Raw genomic sequence first — 27,932 nt, forward strand, 5'->3', positions numbered from 1 at the left:
TCAATGTCTTTTTCATCTTCACAAATGGAGGAGGCGTGTCCTTCTCTAGCCTGCACTGTGATGACTGCTCCCACTCACTCTGCTGATTCACTGCTCTCGGGAGCGATCCTGGCAGCACTGCTCTGTAACCCTTTCCTCTCTGGTTTTATGCTGTACACACACACGATTATTGGAGATTGCCTGTACTCTACCACCAAAGACAAAATGGTGAGTGTATAACATATCTTTGTAAATTAGTGGAAATGTTTAGTGCTAAAAAGTACAGTGTTTTTGTTATGCATACATTTTCTATATGTTGCTATGTCATTCTTGTGTATCATCCTTTGCCAGTCCTGAAATGCTGGGACTTATAGTTTTGGAATAAGTGGAGGTACAGTGTTTGGATAAGTCTTTTTTGCAACAGTGTTGCCTTTAGCTTTTGCAAAACTACAACTCCCAGCATGCCCAGACATCCTTTGACTGTTTAGGCATGCTTGGAGTTGGAGTTTTGCAACAGCTGGAGGCACATAAAACTTTGTTATAGCACTGTTGCTGCAGGCTGTGTTCCTCCTGCGGTCTTATCTGTCAGCCATCTCGTTTCCATGACCCTTGGACACGCTCATGCTGCTGTGGGACTCAGTGACCCATGAGGTATGGTGACCCCTAGTGGTGGCATTTTCAAAGGCAGTTTTCTTTAATAAAATGTTAACATTTTATAAAGAAGTATATTAGAAAAACAATTATTTTAGAATAAGTGGCGCAGAAAATTTAGGTCCTGCGTCTGACCACGCTTTAGCGCACTTCGTGACACAGCATATACATACAATAGTAAAGAACACCAAATATAGTGTCTAGGGTGTGCCTAACATTTTGCTTTTAATAGATTCTTTTAAAACCAATTATTAAAGTAAATGTGCCTGTGTGGCCAATCACCATATCATATCAAAAACAACAATATGGGATGATGTTGATATAGACAGGATGGCACAGGTGGGCTCTGCTAGGCCCTGCCAGCCCAGCCACGCCCCCTGAGTATCAATTACTCCCACCAGTACAACCACTGACACATTTCTGCCACTAATTAACCCCTTGCGGACAGAGACCATTATGACCCTAAGGAAGGGAGCATTTTTTTCCAAAATTGACCTCTATCACTTTGACTTAAAAAATTTGATTCCGAGACAGTTTTTTCGTGACATTCTACTTTATGTTAGTGGTAAATTTTTGGCGATACTTGCATAATCTCTTGGTGAAAAATTCCAAAATTTGATGAAAAAATTTTAAATTTAGCATTTTTGTACCTTTGAAGTTCTCTGCTTGTAAGGAAAATAGACATTCCAAATAAATGATATATTGATTCACATATACAATATGTCTACTTTATGTTGACATCATAAAGTTGACATGTTTTTACTTTTGGAAGACATCAGAGGGCTTCAAAAAGTTCAGTAGCAATTTTCTAATTTTTCACAAAATTTTCAAAATCTGAATTTTTCTGGGACCAGTTCAGTTTTTAAGTGGATTTTAAGGGCCTTCATATTAGAAATACCCCATAAATAACCACCATTATAAAAACTGCATCCCTAAAAGCATTCAAAATGACATTCAGAAAGTTTGTTAACCCTTTAGGTGTTTTACAGGAATAGCAGGAAAGTGAAGGAGAAAATTCAAAATCTTCATTTTTTACACTCGCATGTTCTTGTAAACCCAGTTTTTGAATTGGGGTCAAAGGAGAGAAATCCCACCAACATTTGTAATCCAATTTCTCTTGAGTAAGGAAATATCATATGTGTATGTGAAGTGCTCGGCGAGTGCATTAGAGGGCTCAGAAGGGATGGGATTTTGGAGAGTGAGTTCTTCTGAAATGGTTTTTGAAGGGCATGTCACATTTAGGAAGCCAGTATGGTGCCAGTATAGCACGCAAAAAAAAACAAACAAACCAAAAAAAAAACCTCACGGCATTATGTTTTGGAAAGCCCTCAAGGCACTTAACAAGGGGTACAGTGAGCCTTAACACCCCACAGGTGTTTGACGACTTTTTGTTAAAGTTGGATGTGTAAATGAAAAAAAAAAGGAAAATTAAAATGCATTTTTTTCCCCAAATTTTACATTTTTACAAAGGGTAATAGGAGAAAATGCCAAATGAGTATGGAAATACCCCATGTGTGGACGTCAAGTGCTCTGCTGGCAAACTACAATGCTCAGAAGAAGAGGAGCGCCATTGAGCTTTTGGAGAGAGAATTTGTTTGGAATGGAAGTCAGGGGCCATGTGCGTTTACAAAGCCCCCCGTGGTGCCAGAACAGTGGACCCCAGTGACCCCATTTTGGAAACTACACCTCTCACAGAATTTAATAAGGGCTGCAGTGAGCATTTACACCCCACTGGCATTTGACAGATCTTTGGAACAGTGGGCTTTGCAAATGGAAAATTACATTGAAAAATCCCCTTTATTTCAGGTCTGGTAGCTGAAGAATAGGAGGTTCCCGAGCAAGACAGCCTTTTTAGGGCAGCCACCCCGCCTAGGTATTAGGGTCTTTACCTAGGGCATTACCAGGTCCACTGTCACCATACTACTAGGGACCTCTGTTCCCTCCCCCCCCCCCCCCCCCTTACTTACTCTATTTCCCTCTTTGTGGTAGACTACACATACCTGAATAATTACTTACTTTACCTGGTATTTTCTTATTAGGCACATTACAGTACTACACAAGGTATATGCTATCCCTGTCCTTAATCTCTGCCAGATGCATTTTGGGGATGTATCTTCACAGCCCCTACCTCCTCCGTTCTTTTTGCGGACTAATAATAATTATTGCACAATTTAGAGATAACATTAATATCTATTTATTCTGCAAAATAACTTCTACATATGCCATGCTTTAATCTAGTATACTGCATTTATGAGCTTGCCTTAAACCAGAGCGCCTAAACACTACCACTGCCAGCTATGATCAGCTGTCAACGAGACATGCGGCTGATGTGCCGAGCAGGCATGTTGCATGCCTCCAATAGCGTTATGATAGGAGTGTACAGTCGCACGCGTATATCAGGCAGCTGACCGGCAGTAACGTCAGATGCCGACACCTCGCTGGAAAGAGCGAGTTGAACTGACAACATTCAGCTCCCTGCGCTACAGCAGGTTGTGCTTTTGAGACCCACTCTGGACATAATGGAACCGTGAGTAGGACTAGGGATCTTTCATAGTTCCAACTTTCTCTTTCAGGAACTTTATTGATTGGGTCTTTTTGTGCCGGTTCTTTATTCTAGGTCGACTTAAACGTTTATCATGGGCAACTGTGCTCCATAGGGACAGAGCATCTATCTGTTTTACAGGCGACCTGCATATTCCTCATCTTTCCTTACAGGAACGCTAGGGATAGTCCTGTCTTTTCTTTACAGTATATTTGCCCTGAGCCCCAGAAAATGGAACACAGACAAATATTGCCAATGTCCACTATGTCTATTGTTTATAATCTATAAATTGTTACTTTATCTTATATCTAACCAATGATCACACCTCCCTGATGACGCCATTTTAATTAGTGGCAGAAATGCGTCGGAGGTTGTACTGGTTGGAGTAATTGATACTCAGGGGGCGCGGCTGGGCCAAGCAGAGCCCACCTGTGCCATCCTGTCTATATCAACATCATCCCATGTTGTTGTTTTTGATATGATATGGTTATTGGCCACACAGGCACATTTACTTTAATAATTGGTTTAAAAAGAATCTATTAAAAGCAAAATGTTAGGCACACCCTAGACACAACATTTGGTGTTCTTTTCTATTGAAACTATTTTATTAAGATGTACAACATATAAAAAGTTTTTATATCTGACAGTGCCCATTTAAGTATGCATGAACAAACAGTAGTTTATTCACTATTACATTCAATGGCAAAATACAGCAGTATTTTGAGATTTGTTTTAGTTTTTTTACTCTGTGTGTGCACAAAGCCTAAGGGTTTGTTGACAAAATTCTAAAAACCTCATATGGACTGTTGGGAAAAAAAACGGCCTCCAGATCAGCATTTTTTTTAGGTTTTTTTTAAGCTCCCATTGGCATAAATGTGAGCTTCCAATAGAACCTGCTCTAAAAAAAAAAAGTAACACCACTATTTTAGTACTGATTCTCTGCACTGTTTTCATGCTGTTTTGAGCATTTCCGATTGATATCAATGAAGACTTGAAAACACAAATTTTTTTAGGCTTTTGTTGAAGTGACTACAGGGCTTTCTTTTGTCCAAGTGAAAATACCCTAAAGGGTTTTTAGCAGTAGACCTCTGTAGGTGGCATTTTCAGATACAGAACCACTTGCTGACAATTCCAGGCGTTTAACAAAATAAATTAACTTATCTGTCCATTTAAATGTATTGTTTCTAAGCCCTTCAGCTGAGGAAGCCGAATATCAAAGAGGTCATATGTGCGGGAGTCACCAGTTTTAAAGCTTATTTTTTATCCAAAACAAGGAATGGATAAAAGAATCTTATTTATGTTGTTTATACCTCTTCTTTATCTATGAATTATTATGAACATGGTCTTAGACAGTTTTCATACATGATCAAATGAATAAACAACTTATTATTGGATTGCAGAAAAAAAGACAGCACCTATATAAGATCTTTGCGTGCAGCATAGTGGAACAAGTGACTCAGACCTAGAGCCACAGCTTCACATACTGAGAGGGAGGGCTACGTTTCTGCCTGCATCTACGAGTACAGTGGTTTTTTTTCTATAAACCGTTTGGATGTTATCAAAGTCACTTCAGTTAATTCAGACAAAGAAAACATGTCAAGTCATGCCCTGAAGACACATTCTGAAATGAGTAAAACAGTCCGGCTCTGTTTTTAGCTGAACACTTTCATGGTTCAGAAAGCACGTTCTCAAAAAGGTTCTTAGTCAGCATTTTAGCTTCTCTCTTTGCGTCATCGGACACTTTTCTATTAGATTCCACACAACAGAATCGTCAATGGGCAAATCATTACAGATTTTTTTTGTTGTATACAACTTATGATTCTGTATATTATGAATCAAATGTATGAATTACAAAAAGGCTCAACAAAAAGCAAGATGGAAGTGATCTATCAAGTTTAACCACTATTCTTACATTAGTTCCCTATAAAAGGGTGCCATTCACACTGTCATTCATGATTCACAGGCAGTCATAATGGGTGTGGGCAGCAACTTGAAAAATTATTTGGGATTCCAAGAGACAAATAGATGTCACCAAGAGGTTTCATTAAAGTGGTTGTTATCTGGCTGAAGGGGGAGGGTTTAGAATTATACCCATTGTGTAGTATTGAAAAAAAAAAAAAAATCTCTACTCACCTCCTGCACTCCTGTGGTGCCTCTTATCACATTATGCTGCATCTCAGCTAGTCACTGGCTGCAACAATGTCCAAACTCAGCCAGTGATTGGCTGAGCAGCAATATGAAAAATTTGACCAAAGCACCGGGATGGACTGGGGTCCAGGCCCAATCTGTCAGGGATATTTTCTCACATGCCAGTTGGGGTGGGGGAATTGTTGGTTTGTTGTGTAATGGATTAAGGAAGTTGCAGCTTTTTGCTTCGTGAATTTGACCGCAAACTAAAAAGTCTAACTTTTTGAAAGATCCTATCAGAACTAATTTTTTTTGTACAATTTCACCAAAAGAGATAATAAAACGGAGCACTCACAGTCTTGCCGGTGACAAAAGCTCTTAATTACTTACATAAATACAGACAACATAGGAGGCAGAAGAGATGGAATGGGTGCGAGGAGGGTTCACACACAGCGGGCGACGGTCCTTATGGCATTTTCCATGCTTCGTCAGGCCCATAGTGCGTGATGTCACCAGACAAGGGAGTTTTAAAGCTTGTGAACGTGTCTCCATAGAGACACTTATACATAAATCTACTTAACACCTACAGCGCTAAAAATGGCGTGAGCTTAAAAGCAAATCTAACAAGGAAATACAGAAGGAATACATCAGAAGAAAGAGAAAAGTTAACATTATTGACTTATAACAAGGGTTCCATTGCGTTCTTTTTTAAATCTAGAAGGCCGGTGGCCTCCAACTGTAGTATCCGCCGTGCTTCCTTCCGTAGCAGCACTTCATGCCTATCTCTTCCTTTCTGCACCATTTCCATTCTCTCTAAAGCTGTACATCAGGGTTATTATGGACATCTTTCATGTAAGAAATTAATCTCATTGCCCCGATGCTGGTTTTAAGAGAGCACAAATGCTCCCTTAATCTATGAAAAAGTGGGCGTTTAGTTTTCCCTATGTAGAACAGCCCACAGCTTAATATGAGACTGTAGACAACATAATCAGACCTACAGGTAAATACATTGTTTCTTGGAAATTGCTTCTTGAAGTGGTGAGGAAAGCAAGGTTAAAAACGTGGATAAAATCCCTCAAACTAGTCTTAAAAAAATTGTCTGAAAAACATACAAAATTAAAGAAAAAAAAAGAAAAAATTGGTTTATGTTACAGTCAGTTGTAGATTAGCAAGAGTTTACAAGTCAATCCGTGATTACATTAGAAAACAAAAGACAAAAAAGGAGAGAGAGCTCAGATTGGCTAAGATTTTTCTTGTGGTTCGTGTTCCTTTTTTCATTTAAGTTCCTAATGCTAAGACATTAAAATTGGGAAGCTATACTGTTTATATTAAACCATGTATTATTACCTGTAGGTCTGATTATGTTGTCCACAGTCTCATATGTAGCTGTGGGCTGTTCTTCATAGGGAAAACTAAACGCCCACTTTTTCATAGGTTTAGGGAGCATTTGCGCTCTGTCAAAACCGGCATCGGGGCAATAAGATTCATTTCTCATATGAATGTTGTCCATAATAAACCAGTTGTACTGAAATATACAGCTTTAGAGAGAATGGAAATGGTGCAGAAAGGAACAAACAGGCATTAAGTGCTGCTACGGAAGGAAGCACAGTGGATACTACAGTTGGAGGCCACCAGCCCTCTAGGTTTAAAAAAGAAGAACGCAATGGCACCCTTGTTAGAAGACAATAGAGTTAACTTCTACCTGATCTCTTTCTTAATTCTGATGTATTCCTGCTGTATGTCCTCCTTAGATTTGCTTTTAAGCTCACACTGTTTTTAGCATTGTAGGTGTTAGATTTATGTATAGGTGTCTCTATGAAGACATGTTCACAAGCTTTAAAAATCACTCATCTGGCATCATCATGCAATAGGGGCGTGATCGTATCGCACGTTCCGTGCTTCGACAGTCGCCCGCTGTTTGTGAACCCTCCCTCGCACCCATTCCATCTCTTCTGCCTCCCATGTTGTCTGTATTTATGTAAGTAAAAGTTTTGTGACCGGCAAAACTAAGCGAGTGCTCCGTTTGTTACCTATTTTGGTGAAATTGTACATCTGAATCTACTATTATTGGACTTGTCGCACCACCTTCAGTATTGGATGTGCTTACAGTAGACTAATCAATACACATTCTAGCACTGGCTTCCAATTACCATATCCTCCCAAAGGGAATTTTTTATTTATTTTTTTTTATTCGTTTTATTGAAACCGTAAAACCACCAGTTACATAGAGCAGCAATACAAAAGAAATATACACAGGGGAAATACAACAAGTTATGCATACCAATGTACATAAATAAATCGGTCTGAATATTACCGTGTAGGGACTATACAGGATAGACCGGCATCAACAGTAAAAAGAAAACCTAACATAACAATCCAGTAGATGAACGAAACAGCTCTGCCCAGCCTAACCTATCAATAGCGTAACAGAGAGTATCAATAAAAGACTCTCGTGTTAAAGCTGCCTGAAAAGAGAAAAGTGAAAGGAAAAATGAAACACACAGAGGAGAGAGTAAAACATGAAACGAGGGATGTACAAGAGCACATACATAGGGCGAAGGGATATGTACTTATGGTATCAAAGATTGCAAATTGCGCACCTCAGCAGGTGTACATTGCGTGAGAGGAGAAAAGCACCAGTCTCCCAATACTTTATAAAACTTGTCTGGACATTTCCTACTCTTGCAGACAACTTGCATGAATGGGAAAATCTCATTGACCAGCTTCTTCTATTTAGAACATGTCGAGGATCTAGGGTCCCTCCAGGGAAGGGCCACCGTTTTGCGTGCCATGAATAGAGATTCCCTGAGAAGCACACTAACATGATGCGGCCACACCTCCTCACCCAGGACACCAAATAAACAAAGAAGAGGATCTCGAGGGGGGGATAGGTTGTATAAGAGTAGCTAAAAGCTGCAAGACCTCCATCCAGAACTGCACAATACAGTGCCCCCCCGACTTATGATGGCACCGACATATGATCATTTCAACATATGATGGCCTCTCAGAGCCCATCGTATGTTGAAGGCAGCATCGACGTATGATGCTGCTGTGTGTCGGGGCCATCATACAAACAGCTATCTGACAGCGCTGACAACTTCAGTAACTGACAGATAGTTGTTTAATGTGCCCCGTGTGCCCCGTTCTGCCTCCTGTTACTCACATGCTGTCCTGCTAACTCACGCAGGCTTCCACTGTGAGCTCCGTGTAAGCCCGCCCCCCCCAGTGCAGCCATAGCCAATAGCCTGCAGCATCTTGCTGCAGGCATCCAATGAGCTGCTAGCTGCCCTCCCCTTCCTTTCCTATAGAGCTGTAGTCGTCAGGATCGTAATGGAGGACATTCTGTCCCCCCTGAAGGTATTTAAAGAACTGTACAGTACTGTATGCAATGTCACACATCACATACAATACATATACACACTATACACCCCATACATCAATGTTTCCCTATCAGTGTGCCTCCAGCTGTTGCAAAACTATAACTCTCAGCATGCCCAGACAGTCAATGGCTGTACATGCATGCTGGGAGTTGTAGTTGTGCAACAGCTGGAGGCACCCTGGTTTGTTAAACACTCCCCATACACTCCACATACAATGGTCATCCCAGAACCAATTAGCAATTTCCCATAGAGATATGTTTTCAACATACAATGGTTCTGAGGCCCCAGAACCAATTACCATTTTTACATAGACATGTGTACTCGACATATGATGGTTTCAACATATGATGGTTCTCCTGGAACCAATTAATATCATATGTTGAGGGACCACTGTATAGGTAAAGTCCCATATAAGATGCCAGAAGTCCACCCTAGGTGCATGACAACGATGACATGCAGCAAATTCAGAATGACCCATGGCTAACAGTCTAACAGGGTTAAAGTAATTGTAATGAATAATATATAATTGAATAAATTTATTGTTGGCTGTTGGGGAAACCATGTTGTGAGACGCTTAAACCTCCTCCCACTGTTCAGCAGACATCTCAGGTATATGATCCCTCCAGCGTCTCTCAGCTGGAAAAGGCTTGTGGGCAATTTTCGCCTGGATGAGGTGTGTATATAAAACCGAGATCAGACCTCTAGGACCCTGAGACTTCAAAACCCCTATCAGGGGGTAATCACGGATCGGAGGGCCCCCCCCACCAGGAATTGTTCCTGAAGAGCATGATGCAATTGCAGGTACTTGTAGAAAGAATTCCTATGCACATTATACGATTCTTGCATTTCAGTAAAAGACATCAATATGCCATCAGTGTAGACATCAGACAGACAAAGAAACAACACCCACCTCACTCCAGAAGCGGGAGTCCTGGGACCCCAGAAAATGAGGCAAGTGAGGGTTATGCCACAGCGGTAGATCAGACGGCACATCAGTAAAGGCATGTATCTTTTTGGCCGCCTTCTAAACTTGTACAACAACTTTGTGAAATGGAAGGACTCCCAGTGTGGAGCCCTCCAAGAAAGGACATAGTGGTATGATATTCACAAACCTCTCTAAGGTTTGCTCAGAGCTAAGCAAGGGGTCAAGTAATACCCAGGAACGCAAGTAGCAGAGCTGTCCAGCCAAGTAGTACAAATTGATGTCAGGGAGCGCAGCACCTGCCCACAATTTAGGGCATCGTAAAACTGAAAGGATCCGAAAGAAGAACTTCACATCTGCACTCACCTGTGTACAACTTCACTTTATTTCGTCATCATAAAGAATATGCAAGCCGGCCTGGTGGGATCGGGAAACAAGGATCGCAGCAGCCGAGGCTGTGCGGGTGGGCGGCGAACAGCTGGTTTCGTGCTTAAAACCGCTTCCTCAAGGCCAGAGGAAGCGGTTTTACCCGCAAAACCAGATGTTCGCCGCCCACCCGCACAGCCTCGGCTGCTGCTCTCCTTGTTTCCCGATCCCACCAGGCCGGCTTGTATATTCTTTATGATGACGAAATAAAGTGAAGTTGTACACAGGTGAGTGCAGATGTGAAGTTCTTCTTTTGGATTCATGCATTGATGTCTCTATCTCACAATCATCTGGCACCCCTGTACTCCGGAATCTGCTCCTCCTGCACGGGACCATCTACATTACATGTTTTCTGCATGCTATGACCATTGTTAGTGCAGTCTCACCTTTCCTGTACTGCCTCAGTAAAACTGAAAGTGCTACCTTAAGTCTATTCGGTCCCCAGATAAACAGAGACAGCAGGGATTGAAAAAGTATCAAAAATGCTCCAGACAATACAGGCATTTGGGAAGGATAATCAGTTTAATCAGATTTATACGGCCCGCTACAGCCAGAGGAAGAGAACCTAAAATCTTAAATTTAGCACAGACATAAGGGAGGAGTGAGGGAAGAATATTAGATTGTAAATCTAAGGAGGGGTCCTTATTGACATAGATGCCTAGATATTTGAAGAACTGGACAACCGGCAAGCCACATACCACTGAAGGCCAGTCCACCTCCAGCAGAGGCATGAACGCAGATTTCGTCCAATTGATGCAGAGGCCCGAGAAAACTCGGAACCGGTCAACCGCCACCACAAACAAGAGCAAACACCGTTAACCATGACCTGAGCCATAGGAGATTTATTCAAAATAGAGATCAACTTTCGAGAAACAGGGCTGAAGTAAAATCTACATAGCCCCTGTTGCAGGTAATCCCACTCAATTGAGTCAAAAGCCTTGGCCGCATCTAGCGCCACCAAAGCCCCATCGCCTCTTAGCACAGTATCCGCCTGGACAGCATCCTGCACCCGTCAAATATTGTTGGAAGCTGATTTGCCAGGCATGAAACCTGATTGATCAGGGTGTATAATAGAAAGGATAACTTGAGCCTGTTGGCCAGTACTTTAGTGAGAATTTTATAGTCAAGGTTCAATAAGGATATGGGCCGATAGGACCCACAGGTCAGAGGATCCTTGTCTGGTTTCAAGATTACCACTATGGTGGAATCATAAAGAGAGGGAGAAAGGGCACCTAAACGGAAGGCAGCGGTATACATATAATTCAGAACCGGGAGAAGTATCTCAGAATATCTGAGATATACTTCCATCGGGAGCCCATCAGGCCCCGGCGCCTTTCCAGTGGCCATATCTTTAACAGCCTGCTGCAGGGAAATCGAAGAGTCTAAGAATTCACAATGTGTTTCAGACAGTGGGGAAAGGAATGTCTTCCATGTAGGCATGCAACTGCAAGGGATCATACTGTACCTTAAAACTATATTAATCCACATAAAACAAGGAAAACTGATGGGCGATAGCTGCATTATCAATGATAACGGATCCATCCGAGGCTCTGAGTTTCAAGATTATGGAAGAGGTAGAATTTTGGCGAACTAAGTGAGCTAACAGTTTACTAGATTGATTACCATGTTCCAAATAATGCTGTTTTGTAAAAAACTTTCTATTCATTTTCTCATTCAAGTGTAATATATAATGGTGGCCTGCCGTGAGCCAAACTACTTTATTAGCCTTGGATGGATCAGCCACATACAGCGCCTCCAGTTCAGAGCAACGTGCAGCAAGGTCAACACTTTACATGTGCCTGCTGGTAGCGGCAATACGCCTCAGCGATGTGCGCGGTGTACTCGCACATCGCGGACGCTCTCCCTGCTCTGAGCTAGGCAGAGAGACCCCGTGATGTGCGAGTATACTGCAACTCGCACATCGCAGTGTGCCTGTTGGTAGCAGCGTATTGCCGCTACCAGCAGGCACATGTAAAGCCAGCATAGAGCGGGCCTTCACCAGCGGATTTGCAACGTAAAATACGCTGTAAATCCGCACATGTGAACGTACCCTAAGGGTGGCCAGAGATTCAGGCAGCAGGCCCACTGTGTGTTCAACCACAGAGATGCGCCTCTCAGTTTCAGAGACCCGATCCCTCAGCGTCTGGAGATCATGACGCAGCAGGCTGACATCCACTTTAAAGTTCCTCCAGCTTGCCCGTGAGAGAGGTATTGGAAGCCTGTATAGCCGATAGAAGTAGTTTGCTCACTTCCTTAAAGGGGTATTCCGGGCAAAAACATCTTATCCCCTATCGTAAGGTGAGGGGATAAGATGTCTGATCACGGGGGGCCCGCCGCAGGGACCCCCTGCGATCTCCCTGCAGCAGCCCACATTCTATGCGTAGCTGCGTCTGAAGTTTTGGAAACCTCCGGGCTTCTGAGACGGAGACGTGATGTCACGCCACGCCCCCTCCATTCATGTCAATGGGAGGAGGCGTTGCAGCCGTTATGCCCATTCCCATAGAAATGAATGGAGGGGGCGTGGCATGACATCACGTCCCCGTCTCGGAAGCCCGCAGGTTTCTGAAACTTGAGACGCAGCTACGCATAGAATGCGGGCTGCTGCAGGGTGATCGCGGGGGGTCCCAGCGACGGGCCCCCCGCGATCAGACATCTTATCCCCTATCCTTTCGATAGGGGATAAGATGTTTTTGCCCGGAATTACCCTTTAAGCATAAGCTCCTCCGGCTCCTCAGATCCTCCGACCAGGGAGTTCGGCCGAAGCGCGTGAGCAGGAGAGGAGCGTGCCGCATGAGAGACGGCGCCATTTTGTTTGTCGGCCCACGCAAAGTCTCTTAGCTTCACCGCAGCTGATGTATCCAAATTCCGGGCCGGGTCCCGTTTGGTGCACCATCTTCCCTGTCTTGTCCCTGTTCCTGGTACTCCGATAAGCCAGGATTTACGATCAGGATGTTAAATTAGCAGGTTCGGAGCGGGAGCCCTCACAGCATGTGTCCGCTCATACCAAGCACCAGGCCACACACCACTCCCAAAGGGAATTTGAAGTACATGTTACAGTGACTGTGCCAGGTGCCAACCTTTTGAGTGTGAATTGTAATGTTTTTTTGTCTCATTGTTTTTATGTTCAAACCATAATATCATAAATAATAACAGGTATTTACCTCAGTTTGCTTTGTTTTTCTCAAGTTTGTATTAGACTAAAACACTTATGACAGTTATTTGACTAAAATTAGACTAAAACAATTCAGATGACTAAAATATAACAAGGTTGTTTTGGTGAAAAGACTAGGATTATAACTAACAAAATTTGTAGTCAAAATTAACCATGCAGTGGACTGGCCAATTCTATTTACAGCAGTTAAATGGAATCTGGAAGAGAAGCCACGAATAGAGACTCTGCTGCAAATATGAATCAGGCCTAAAATAACAGGCATGTGTGTCCACAGTCACTAGAGACCCTAGTTACAGTAGAAATGAAAGAGGGGTGGCATAAAAAATATTTATCAGCATTATGTGCACACTGGAGCATTTTACTAAATTATTTTGATTAAAAAAATCTGTTGTGTGGTCTAAGGAAAATGTGATTTCTATTTGTAGAACAAACCTTTTAAACTTTGGTATACAACACTAAGTGGGGGGGGGGGTAATTCATGTACAAAGCATGACTCTGCTTATAACCGCAGGGACTGCAACAATTGTGTTCCTTGCGAATGATAAAATTCCAAGAGGATTCCATAAATCTTATTTACTTGAACTGTGACTATACATTATGACCATTATTCCATGAAGTAAGAAGGTAGACTGGAAATAACCTCACTTTCATGACACATCAGATTGATAACAATCGCTGGAATAGTCCTTTGCATATGTTTAAGGCAATTAGAAGTCTATTTCCATCTCTAGTCCAGCTCATAGGGTTATGTAATCAATAAATGTATGAATAAATATACAAGTCATACATATAAAGGGTGTTGTATATTTTTATAAGAAATAATATTTAATAAAATAGCATTATAAACATACCTTAAAGTGGACAGTGATGCTCCAAGGGAGAGATGTGTTTGATGCATGAAGATCAAATAGTAAGCCAATTGGGTAATGCCTTAAAACAAGAACACATAATGAAACAAAAGTGCAAAAGGTAGATAAAGACAAATATTTTAGTAAAATATTAAATATTGGAGAGAGTGCACATTTAGAATTGGACTCTTCCCATACAAAACATTTATATAGTCCTAAAAACCCTCTGTATTCATAGCTGGGGGTGACCGTATAAAAGAATAAGTATCCGATCCAAAACAGGCATGTCTGGGCTAGGAATTGTGTCTCTGCATAGTGGAAAAAAAAGACGTCAAAATATGTATTGGTGAACAAAAAAGGGAAAAACACCAAAGGCACTGTCAATTTATGGCTCTTAAGTTTAACCAAGATTTTTGTGTATTATGGATAGTGTGGTCCAGGTTGGACAGCTATGAAGTAAATCTATCATAGAGCAAAAAGGAGGTTATCAAAACCTTGACAGGGTCCTTTTACAATCATTTCTTATGGAATCTCTCTTACTCTGGTCAATGCTCAGGGGAAAGAAAAAAATAACACATAACCTGAAGATGACAATGCTGCTCTCCAGGCTCTGACAGAAAGCTGGTTTTATAGTCTAGGCGGCAGATTTATGGTCTAGGCGGCAGATTTATATTTGTAAAGTATGTATTGTATAGAGCCTGCAAAGAACACCGGCATGGGGTTTTTTGCTTCCTGACAGAATTATTTATACTTTCTGAACAACTTTACCCAAATATAACAACTATACATAATGTTCAAACATACGACCCTGTCATCCAAGGCTGCGCTCTGGATGTATTTACCTACACTGAATGTATAAAAACCAACATGGTGTGCACAAACCTTAATAAAGTGGTCATGATGAAATGTTGAATTAAATGGTTAAACATTTTTAGGAACCAATATTTATACAGGCTAAGGAATAAAACTATGGGAAAAGATTCACTGTTTTTACAGTAATCTCAACTATACAAAATAATTAGTAAGACCCACATTGGCCTTGCGTGACATATATATTGTAACCATTAATAAAATACACGACATGGACTGTAAATGAGTTCAGACATTATGACCCGAGGCTCACCAAAAATGAAAAGCTACATGCGCCATCTTGTGGAGATTATTCTCATTGCAGCTACACTGTTTCCATGCAAAACGGTGGTTCTTAAATAAACACTTGGGGGGGGATGTTTGTCCATATCATGCACACTCACCATCACTAGTCCTACAGCGCCACCTGTTTTATTCCAGCACAGCTGCATCCATATGTTTCATTGCTGTAACTGGGTCAACAGTCTAACCCACAGAATATCAGTGAGTTTCTGTTTAAGGGTAGGGTCACATGTAACGGATCCGCAGTGTATTTTACGCTGTGGATGTGTCGGTGACCAGACCCATAGTGTGCCTCCAGCTGTTGCCCCACCTCGCCCCACCACCTGGCCTGCTAGCTGTGACTGCAGCGATAGGCTGAGCGCAGTGTCATGTAACAGGCCCGGGCAGCAGGCAGGGCCCAGGCCAGTTACATGACACTGAGCTCAACCTATCACTGGCCAACATAGCTGGATACGCTGAGCGCAGTATGATTCACCGTCCCCCAGGAAGCAGAAAGACAGGCAAAGGACACAGATATCGGCACAACGGGGAGACATTGCAAGGTAAGTTTAAGTTTTTTTTTTTTTAGTTTTTGCAGCCCAGGCACAGAGGAAATCATATTCACTACAGTTTTCCTTTATGGACCTGGCCGATTTTCATTATTGCATTTTTGTTTTTTCCTCCTTGTTTTTACCTACAGACCCATATGAGGGCTTGTTTTTTGCACGACTAATTGTACTTTGTAGGGACATCTTTCATTTTACCATAAAGATGTACCATAAAACCAAAAAATTTATTTTTGCCAGAGGAAATTTACAAGAAAAAACGCAACGTAATTTTAGGGGATTTGGTTTTTACGCTGTGCACTTTACAGCAAAAATTATATATTGTCTTTATCCTTTAGGTCAATATGATTAAAACAATACCCAATTTATATGCTAACTTTTATTTAAAAAAAAAATTATATGTATAAAATTGTCTTTTTCTGACCCCTATAACTTTTTTATTTTTCTGTATACGGGGATGTATGAGGGCTCATTTTTTGCACCGTGATCTGTAGTTTTTATCAGTATCATTTTGCTTTGATGAGACTTTTTATAATTTTTTTTCTGATGTATTATTTGCGGGATCATTATATTTTCAAAGTTTCAACATTTACGGCGGCGGCGATACCAAATATGTAAAAAGAAAAAATTATTTTTTCTACAATGGGAAAATAAGGGTCATTAAATTTTTTTAAAGGGGATTTTATATAATTTTATAAATGCATTTTTATATAATTTTATAAATGCATTTATTTAGACACTTTTTAAAAAGGGGTATTCTGGCCTTAGACATCCGATCCCCTATCCAAAGGATAGGGGATAAGATGTGTGATCACAGGGGTCCCGCTGCACGGAGATCGCAGGGGTCCCAGTGGCGGGACCCCTGCGATCAGACATTTTATCCCCAATCCTTTGGATAGGATATTAAATGTCTAAGGCCGGAATACCCCTTTAGGTACCCAAAGGGCACTTTGATATGCAATCATTAGATGCCTATGGCATAGCATTATACCGTATGATCGGCTATCCACTGATCTAGCTTGGCTAAGCCAGGCTACACGAGTTAGAGCGGCGGAAGAATGCAGGTAAGAGGACTCTCCTGTTCATGATTCCGTGAACCTCTCTGAGTTACCAATGATCTTTCACTTTTGACGCCGTGATAAATACTGATCACAGCGTCTAAAGGGTTATTGACCGGCAGCGGCGGGATCGCCGCTGCGTGTCATTAGCAGTGAGTGTCCGGCTACTATTGAAATTAATGGCAACAGGATGTTACTGTACAGACATTCTGTTGTAGCAGTCTCTATTGTAGTACTAAGTAAAAGTGTACACCTCAACTGAATGGAAAATGTTTGTACTCGGACAAAAAGGGACACTCTTAGTCACTGCAGCACCACAGTGTGTTATAGTTAATATGGTTGCAGCTACAAATTACTGTATATGACAAGCTACTGTGTTAAAGCAAAGTCTTTTTTAACACACTTTTTTCTACAAACAAACATATGAAAACACCACTTTTTTTAAGCAGGGCATATTTTTTAGACTTATGGGCAACAGCTATAGCCCGATATAATAATAATAATAATAATTTTAAGTGTGTGAGAACTAAGAACTATAATAAGCTGGTAGTGGTATGGTGATTGATGCTATTACCATACCACTAACAGAGTGCACCATCCATAGAACATATGGACATCATAAAGCTGCTCAAAATAAGTTAAGATTAGGCACAACACCTTGGATGGCTGCTAGATGGCTGTTCAGTGTAAATTCAGTTGGCATTATATGGTTTCACTGTGAAAATACTACAACAAAAGTAAAGAAACAATGAGCATATTTTGGAATCAATCATATCCGATCAATGGACAAAACAGGGGTTGTTTTGTTGCTTCTTGCTGTGGAAAATAGTATAATAAGAAGGCATAATCTTCCAATAGGCCATTATCTGTGTTTAAAAAGGGTTCAAACACCAAAGAATCACTTTTCTTTTTAACAGTGTTTCCCTGTACTGTGACACAGCACATTTTAAACAGAACTATTTTGCTGACCATAATATTATCCCCTTAAGGACCAGACCAATTTTACTTTGGCATTTTTGTTTTTTCCTCCTCACCTTCTAAACATCATAACTCTTATATTTCCATCCACAGACCCATTTGAGGGCTTGTTTTTTGTGTCACCAATTGTACTTTGTAATTACATCACTTATTTTACCATAAAATGTATGGCGCAACCAAAAAAATATTATTTATGTGGAAAAATGTAGCAAATTTTGGAAGATTTTGTTTTCATGCTGTACACTTTATGGTAAAAATGACATGTTTTCTTTATTCTGTGGGTCATGTGGGTATATGATTAAAATGATACCCATGTTATATTCTTTTCTATATTTGTACCGCTTGAAAAAAAATATCAAACTATTTCAACAAAATTAGTATGTTTGAAATTGCCCTATTTTGACCACCTATAACTCAATTTTTTTCCGTATATGGGGTGGTATGGGGGCTAATTTTTTGCGCCATGATATGTAGTTTTTATCACTACCACTTTTACCTAGGTCTTACTCTTTCATACATTTTTTTATAACATTTTTTAAAATAAAATGTGACAATTTTGGCCTTTTTTTTTTTACGTTTACGCCATTCACCGTACGGGATAATTAATATATTTTAATAGTTCAGACTTTTACGTACGCGGCGATACCAAATATGTCTATTAATTCGTTTTTTTACTCTTTTTGGGGGGTAAAATGGGAAAAACAGACGTTTTACCTTTTTATTGAGGGAGGGGATTTTTCATATATTTTTATTTTTTTACACTTTAATAGTCCCATGAGGGACTATTTATAGCAATCATTTGATTGCTAATACTGTTCAGTTCTATGCATAGAGTATAGCACTGATCAGTATTATCGGTGATCTCCTGCTCTGGTCTGCTTGATCTCAGACCAAGGCAGAAGACCCCGGGAGACGGCCGGAGGCAGGTGAGGGGACCTCCGGCTGCCATGCTGGATGATCGGATCCCCGCAGCAGCGCTGCGGGCGATCTGATCATCCATTTAAAGTACCGCACAGCCGCAGATGCCGTGATCTGTATTGATCACGGCATCTGAGGGGTTAGTGGCAGACATCCCCACGATCGTGGATGTCCGCCATTACCGGCGGGTCCCTGGCTGCTGACAGCAGCCGGGACCTGCCGCACTTGACACGAGCATCGGTTACGTACAAAACAAATATATTTATGGTAATAGCACAATAATGGGCTTTATGCTCTCCTAGTGTAAAATCTAACAAAATAAAAATCAGGCTTTAAGAACACTGTGTACAAGAAAAGGGGCTGAACATAAGGATAGTGAAAGGAGTAAAAACATTTCTGAAACTCCTGATCAGTCCTGACTAAAAACTAAATCGGAACCCTGTGACCGTTGGGCAGTGCTCTAAAGTGAATGAACTTTCACAGTTCAATACCAAAATGAAAGTCATATCTAGAGTGAAAACACGAAGTTAAGGCAGGCTATCAATCACAGGGTATATATAAAGAAAATTGTCAATATTGAGCAGAGAAAGCTTTGTAAAATGCCCTTATATGGCAGGTTTAGGATTTAGGGAAGTCTCTAAAAGGACATCACAAGTCAGCTTTGTCTATGTTGCAGCCTTTGTATAGAACTCTGCAAATGACTCACTCATATCTGCATGTAGTAGTGTCACCTACTGGCTGGTCAGGATATTGAAACAATAATTAATAGGCCTGATCCTTGTTTTCCCCACCATCTGGGAAGGGGACTATTGGGAGATCCCATATACATTAGATCAGTGTCCCACAAGATGTTACTCAGTGTTTTCCAGACGGTGTGTGTCTCCAGCTGTTGCAAAAGTACAACTCCCAGCATGCCCGGACAGCTTTTTGCTGTCTGAGCATGCTGGGAGTTGTAGTTTTGCAACAGCTGGAGAGACTGTTTGGAAAACACTGTTGTAACCCTCTGCAACCCAGCATCAGTTTTAGTTTTGTAAAAGAACATTACATTGCACTGCAACTGTTGATTTAAAGGGTACCTCTCATCAAATAAACGTTTGATATATTTTAGATTAAGGAATGTTGAATAACTTTCCAATAGCATGTTAATGAAATATATGCTTCTTTCTATTGTATTTTTCCCGATCAGTCCCTTCAGCAAGCATTTCTGACTCATGCTGGAGTCCTAAACACTCAGAGCTGCCAGCCTGCTTTGTTCACAGCCAAACAGGCTGTGAACAAAGCAGGCTGGCAGCTCTGAGTGTTTTCCTTTGTGAACAAAGCAGACTGGCAGCTCGTAGTGTTTAGGACTCCAGCATGAGTCTGAAATGCTTGCTGCCAGGACTGGTAGGGAGACCCCTAGTGGTCATTTCTTCAAAGTGGAAAATTAAATAGAAAGAAGCATATTTTTTAATAACATGCAATTGTAAAGTTATTCTGCACACATTAATCTACAATATATCAAAAGTTTTTTTGATGAGAGGTACCCTTTAACTTCTAGACACCTTTATTTAAAGAGTAGCTCCCACCATCCTATATTCTTTTTTTTCTGTCCCTGCCTATTGCCCATCTATCCCTAACCCCCTCCCTGTCTTTAATTTATTTTTATCTTTTTTAACATATTAAAAATGCCTTTTGTCTGCCTGGTAGTGTGCTCACTACCAGGCAGACTTCCCCAGCAGGCACAACGTCACTGATGCCTGCTGGGGCCGACCCTTCCGCCCTTAGTTCACCTATTCAGTGTACCTCCAGCTGTTTCACCACTAAAACTCCCAGCTTGCTGGAGGCATACTGTATAGGTGAACACCGTATATGTGATCGCCGCACACCCCGCCCCGCCACACCACTCAACTCACTCCCCGGCAAAAGAACAGTTCACAGCAGCCCGAAACCCCCTGGCAAAAGAACAGTGACAGTAGCCCACAACACCCCACCCCAGCAAAAGAACAGTCACAGCAGACTTAGCAGCAGCTGCGCATAATCTTTTACCTGTCCCCGGGAGCCTGCGCACATCCTCTTCCTTCAAAGCGCTCGCTCCTGTCTGTGTGATTGACAGGCAGGGAGCGAGTGCAGCCTGACTGAATTTGAACTGATGCCCGGCCGGCATCGGTCTGAATTCAAGCATGACGTCACGCCAGGCTGCAGTCGGCCACTAGGAGGAAGAACCCTAGTGGCCGGTTTTTAAATGTAAATTAAACCATTTTAATGAAAAAAAAAAAAAAAACTATATTAATGATATGTTGTAGTACATAAGAACTACAACATATCAATAAAAGAATTTGGGTGACAGAGCCCATTTAAGGCTGTACTCCAGACCTGTCAATGTGCAATGAATAAAGTGATTCACAGACCCTCTGATAGAAAAAAGTAAACAACCAAACTGTGTGAGAGAAAAAATGGAGTGATTTCCCAGCGCAACCAATCACAGCTCAGCTAATGAGCTGAGTTAAAGTGAAAGCTGAGCTTGATTGGTTGCTGTGGGAAAAATCACTCCACTTTTTCTCTCAAACAATTTGATAAATCTGGGCCTTGGAGTATGTTCACACAGCCAAACACGGTGCGTTATCTGATGCAAAAATCGTGCTGATTTCCACCTCAAAAACCACATGGTGTCAAAAAAATTAACCCTATAACTCTCTCTTCCATTGTGATGGTAAATAGGGAAATGTGTGAAAGAGAACTGACATGTCACTTTCTGAATGGTCGATCTGAATTTTTAAACCACATATGACAGTTAACCAGTGAGACACAGACACAATAAGTAGCACATGTGCCCATGACCAGCAATATTTCTGAATAGTTCCCATCTTCATTACCCTATTTATGTTGTGCATTCCATGATACGCAGTTTTAATTTACTACACTTGCCTGGTTCTCCTGATATTTTTTCTGTTCTCTCCTCCTTGTTGTTGGCTCATTGCCTAGGTTGCAGACCACTGAGCCACTTTAGAAGTGGCCAAGCCAGTGACGTCACTCCCTTTGTTTGACATAGGGCTGGATGACCTGTTACATCAGCTAGGCACAGGGGCATAAAGTAGGGCTGCCAGATTCTACAATCCCAACGCTGCTATTAGAGGTTTCCATTGCAGCAGCATGGGGAGCATGTACGCAGAGGCCAGCAGTAGTGATCAGAGCCCTGCTAGACAAAAATATCAAACAAGAAGGGCCCGTCCACCAGCAAACCAGGTAGTGTGAGCGATCAGGCGCAGCACTGAGTTAAAAAGAGTATATGGGAATACCCAGGTAGGGTCACACACAGCACATCCCAGCAGGTATACTGAAGTTGAAAACCCGCAATATGTTGCTACCAAGTGAAGTCAATGGGCTCCACTTGCAGATTTTCCCCTGCAGAATTTCAGTTGTGTGAAATCGCCCAGTGTTTTTGCAGATATGTGACTCTACCCGAAAAGGAAAATATGTATTAAGTAAAATCAAGAAAAGCAAAACAAAGTAAATAAAAATAGGATTCCAGGGAACTCACCATTTCAGAGGAATGCTTTCAAATTCAAACCAAATCTCACTGATGTCTTCTGTCCTCATAACTTTCTGAAAATGTTTTTTCACTTTATCAGTTACCAGGGTCAGGTAGCTCACTCGAGGTAGAAGCAGCTGTAAAAGGAAATTCTCCAATGTAACTAAATATTTACTAAAGCAGTGCTTCTCAAGACTGATAAGGGCCTCCCAAAAGGGACTAGGATTTGCACAATCCATTCCCAGGATGCCACAATATCTGGTCTAGCAATGGTATGAACTCATTTTGAACTTATTTTAGTATTATACAAAAATTAGGAAACGTGGTCTGAGCAATACTTTCATTTTTGCATGGATTTCCACCACATATGATGAGGCCCAGGCATCATTTTATTCTGCTGGGTGAAGCGCCAGGAAAAAAAGTAAGAGACGCCCTGTTCTAAATACAAAATAAATATTTCCGGCAATTGTAAGGCCTCTCTGGCTATAAATTCATTCAGAATTTTCATGCAGAATTCCACGCAGAAATTCTGGCGTGTAAACATGGCCTTAAAGGGGTACTCCGGCGCTTAGACATCTTATCCACTGTCACGCCCCCTCCCATAGGTTTGCATTGAGGGGGCGGAGCGTGACGTCACAACGCTCCGGCCCCGTGATCGACAGTAATCAGACCCGGAGCGAACATGCTCCGGGGACTGATTATGTACGGGATGCGACATGCAAGATCACAGGGGTTCCCAGCGCCGGGACTCCCGCAATCAAGCATCTTATCCTCTATCCTTTGGATAGGGGATAATATGTCTAAGCGCCGGAGTACCCCTTTAAGCTCGTATAGACCTCTGTCTAGTCGCACCAAATGGCTTCATTATAAGTCTATGGAGCCTGTTGAGGAGTGAGGCACTTTAGAACTCTCCAGGAGGAAAGTGTGTTTAAGACTGGTGAGGGGTCTATACGCTCAGACCCCAACCCATCAAAACTTTTGACATGTCTCTAAGATATGTCAAATGTTTTAGCAAATGATAGGAACACAACTATGCTTTTCACTATCCAGGTTATCCAGGAACAGAAAAACAGAGCTAATTTCTTCAACAGCACCACAGCGGTCCTGAGGTTGGTATTACAATTTGACTCCATTTTAGTGGAACTGAATGTCAACTTCATACCCAACCTGAGGGCAGGAATGGTGCCGTTTTTGGAAGAAATTAGCTCTGTTTTTCTATTTCTGGACATGCAGGCAGACATATGCCAAAAGGACACTAAGGCTACATTCACATCACGATTTTGTGATACTGTTTTGGATCAGTTTTTGTTTTTTTGAAAACTTATCCCTCAAAAACTGACAAAACTGTATGCAATCGTGAGCTCAATATTGTTTCCATTGACTACAATTTTATAAAAACCATATATGGTTTTTTAGAAAGGACACAAAACCGTACACAAAACCGTGGTTGACTACGTTTTTATTTATTTATTTTTTTTTTTACATAAACTTACACAACTTGATACATCATGTTGTGTTTTTATGGGAGGTCAATGTATACGGTTTTCAAATACAAAATCGTATACGGGAACCATATAGCAAAATCGTGATGTGCATGCACCCTTATTGTATTTGTTTCGCCCATGAAGCCTTATGGAATTTCTCACAGCAGACACCACACCACTATAAATATTTAATCCATACCAGCGCATGTGAGGGAATAGTATTCAGGTGAGAAGCAGATGTGATTTGCACAAACCAGATACTACTCACATGACAGCCCAGCTGTATTGTTCTAGAAACTCGAGTTTTCTTGTAAATACAGATGGCCATAAGACATGGACCACAAATCAACTTTTATAGTGATCTATTGCTTCTACATAAAATTTGATGAACACGGGGTTCACAGGACTGAAGTAGGAAGCCAAATGTTTTCAGCTTGTAAGCAGATGACATTAACTTGACTATAAGGGCTCGTTCACACAAGCGGATTTTTGTGGGGATTTTCCACAGCTGATCTGCTGCTTTATTTATCATTGACTTACCAGCAAAGAATAAGCAGCAGAAAAAAAGCTGTAGAAAATAGGGCTCATTCACATGGATGGATCCGCAGCATATTTTACGGCGACGATGGACCCTAGTGTGTTGCCTCTTCTCTGCCTGCTCATAGTGGCAATCGCCGCTATGAGCAGACACACTGCGATGTGCGAGTCGACGCACGGATGCACAGTATACTCACACACACATCGCGACCGCAATGTTTGAGTATACTGCACCTGGGTGCGGCGACTCGAACATCGCAGCATGTCTGCTTATACCGGCGGATTGCCGATATGAGCAGGCAGAGAAGAGGCAACACACTAGGGTCCATCATATTTTACGCTGTGGATCCATCCGTTTGAAGGAGCCCTAAGGGTACATTCACACAGGCGGATTACCTGCAGATTTTATGTTGCGTATCTACTGCAGAAAATACGCAGTGGATTTTTCTACCATTGACTTCAATAGTTAGCAGAAAATCCGCAATAGAGACAGATTTGCAGATTTTTCTTTGGACCCATTGAAGTCAATGGTAGAAAAGTCCACCCGTGTTAACGAGCCCTAAGGATACGTTCACGCCTGTGTATTTTTGCTGCATATTTGCTACTGCAGATTTTGCTCCCCATGGACTTCAATGGGTAACAAAATATGTTTAAGCAAACCTGCAGCAGAAAATATGCACGTGTGAACGTAACCTTAGCGTTCGTTCACACGAGTGGATTTCTTTTCAAATTCACAGTGGATCTCCTGCTGCGAGTTTGAAAATGGGAGGGGTCTCCGTGCACTACCGCGGCAGAAATATTCCAGCGGAATCTATTGATTTCAATGATTTTCAACAGCCGAGATTCCACTAGCGAAAATCTGCTGCAGGTAGCGCACGGAGACCCTATCCCTTTTCAAAATTGCAGCGGGAGATCCGCCCCTCAATGTAAAACATTCACACCCTGGCTGTATAAACATGCCAATCACCTGATATTAACTCCCGCATTGGGTTTGGCGATATCTACCATTAGCCTGACCTCCAAACTTCATTAATAGATTAATAGGATTTGCTTGTCTTCAGATGAGACTGGAGAATTGCAAAGTTTTCCAGGGACAGACAAAAGACTATGGCCAGGGTATATACAGAAAACCGTTCTACAAAGGAACTAGCTCCACCTCCAAGGGCAGATTTTTTTAAGAGCTACCTCTACTAAGAGAAATTCCACAGACAAGATGTTATGATTCATACTGGAACTTTTTTAGTTCATGGAAGGCCATAACCAATGGAGCGTGTGCAGTCTCGAGGTAGATGACTCCAGACTGAGCGAGACAGGGTTTTGTTCAGGAGGTCGCGGAGGGCCCCAGTGGTCAGACCCCTCACTATGAGTTACTTATCCCCTATCCTCTGGATAGGGGATACGTTTATTCTGGCTGCAGTACCCATTTAAACCAAGAAAATAGTTCACTATGCGAGCATCCCATCAGCCAGTTCCCTTGATATGCTCTTCATGCTTCATTTGAGTGCATTTCCTTTACCCCAATAGGACTTACATAATAAGGTTCAGCTTCCCTTTCAGTGAGTTCATCCTGATATAACGTAAAGCATGTTGGTATTCGCCCAGACCAGACATCTCGAAGCACATCCTTGTCATCTGTCATTCTTCCAGAAGTTTGGGCTGCACATATAGACAAGCTCGGTGCATCAGTTATGTGACAAAAAGGTTATCTGAAAGACAGAACAATTGCTTGTAAGTTAAAGCGCCCTGCCCAAATGAGCCCAGGAAGCACAGTAAGGTCAGGTTCATGCCAAGTATTTGTTATGTTAAAAGCGGATGACCAGGGAGTCAGGAGTTTGTCTGGCGCAGAGAGGAACCATCAGACAGCCAAGTAAAATCAATGGATTTATTGGATGCAACGCGTTTCGCTGCGCATGCGCAGCTTCATCAGGCATTCATGATGCCTGATGAAGCTGCGCATGCGCAGTGAAACGCGTTGCATCCAATAAATCCATTGATTTTACTTGGCTGTCTGATGGTTCCTCTCTGCGCCAGACAAACTCCTGACTCCCTGGTCATCCGCTTTTAATTCCACATTTACCCAGGAGGGCTGCAGTGGACCGGCTTCCATACCTCTTCTGCTCTTAACCTTGTTGTGTGTGGGCGCACAACCAACTTTGGTAAGCGGCTTGGGAATTACTGTCCCCCACCCCCACCTGCAAGATGTACTGATCCCGCACATGAGGCGCCTTCCTTCCTTTCTCAAGTATTTGTTATGGGAATTTAGTTAATGAATATATATCAGCAGGCACCCCGTACAAATGCCCAGGGGGGTCCTGAGGCACCCCCCACCACACACAGCACAGTACAATACAAGTGAATGTTTTCTTCACAGAGAAAGAATACACTGCATATTATGGGCAAGCTCAATAAATGTCGCAGATTTTGAGAGCTAGTAGGAGAGATCTAATAGGTAGTTATGTCAGTCTGTAGTTCATAGGAAGTCAGCTAACACAGGAAAGAACACTTCCTCTTACACATTAAACTCTTTTTATGGGTCAGCCTGGAGATCGCATGACCCAGTTACAGTAATGAAACACATGGATGCAGCTATCCTGCAATATAACAGATAACGCTGTAGGGCTAGTGATGTGAGCGTGCAATTTGGGGGGGGGGGGGTGCGAAGCAATATCTTTATATGGGCACTGTCAGATTCAACAACTTTTTATATGTTTTACATCTTGGCAAAACATTAAAGGGGTATTCCGGTGGAGTACCCCTTTCAGTGCTCTTTGCTGACACCTCTGTTCATGTCAGGAGGAAATCCCTATAGCAAACCTATCCTGCTCTGGACAGTTCCTAAAATGGACAGAGATGTCAGCAGAGAGCACTAAAGAAAATAATTTCCTCTGTAGTATACAGCAGCAGATAAGTACTGGACGGATTAAGAATTGTTAATAGAAGTAATTTGCAAATCTGTTTAACTTTCTGGCAACAGTTGATTAAAAAAAAAAAAAAAATGAAAAAAAAAATAAAATAAAAATAGTTTCCCAATCACTTGCTTTTAAAATTATCATTGTAAATATGTTTAAAATGTAACAAAAAATGGCCACTAAGTGGCTCTGTTCTGTTCCCTGACAATTAAAATACTGAGTTTGGTCCCCTCCCTGCCGGACAGGAGTCCAAGCTCAGGAAGTGTTTTCCTGCATGGAGCTTGATTGACAGCTGTACATAGCCTCACTGAAACATGCATAGAGCCTGATGTATTCTATTCATCACAGCACTGCAGCAATGTGAGGGCGGAAGTGGTCCCCCAGCAGGCTTCAGTGATGCCATGCCTGCTGGGAAACATCCACTTTCTCCTGCAAAGAGATTGCACGATGTGAGCAAGAATGAAGGTATGATACACTGCTTTTTACAGCTCTGAATTTTTTTTTTATTGTGGGAGGGGTGTTAGGAATAGTTAGGGAACATAGTCTGAGTTAGTTTAGAAAAGTTTATTTGGAGACAGGTATTTTTTAAAGAAAAACTCCGGGATATAACTTTTTTTTCAAAAAAATAAAAAAAATAAACTGGACTTACCTCCTGCTGCTCCCCTAGTGCCTCGTTTATCCTGCTCCATTCCTCTGCAGATATTGGGGGAGATTTATCAATACCTGTGCAAAGGAAAAGTTGCCCATAGCAACCAATCAGATCACTCGTTTCATTTTGCAGAGGCCTTGTTAAAAA

At 41.7% G+C, this 27,932-nt stretch overlaps 1 protein-coding gene across 4 annotated transcripts in view; it reads right to left on the reverse strand.

Annotated features, from left to right (window-relative positions):
* ATG5 (autophagy related 5) overlaps positions 1-27,932 on the reverse strand; it is a 175,418-nt gene that overhangs the window by 143,288 nt on the left and 4,198 nt on the right. For all 4 annotated transcript variants that reach the window (XM_056566223.1, XM_056566221.1, XM_056566224.1 and 1 more), the window contains 3 exons: positions 25,759-25,933; positions 22,216-22,343; positions 14,051-14,129 (listed from right to left, as the gene is read on the reverse strand). In XM_056566223.1, the coding sequence (XP_056422198.1) occupies positions 14,051-14,129; positions 22,216-22,343; positions 25,759-25,866 (315 nt within the window). In that variant the 5' untranslated portion in view covers positions 25,867-25,933. Of the gene's footprint in view, positions 1-14,050; positions 14,130-22,215; positions 22,344-25,758; positions 25,934-27,932 lie in introns of those variants that run through there.

This window comes from Hyla sarda, chromosome 3 (genome assembly GCF_029499605.1).
Source record: "Hyla sarda isolate aHylSar1 chromosome 3, aHylSar1.hap1, whole genome shotgun sequence".
Classification (NCBI taxonomy): Eukaryota; Metazoa; Chordata; class Amphibia; order Anura; family Hylidae; genus Hyla; species Hyla sarda.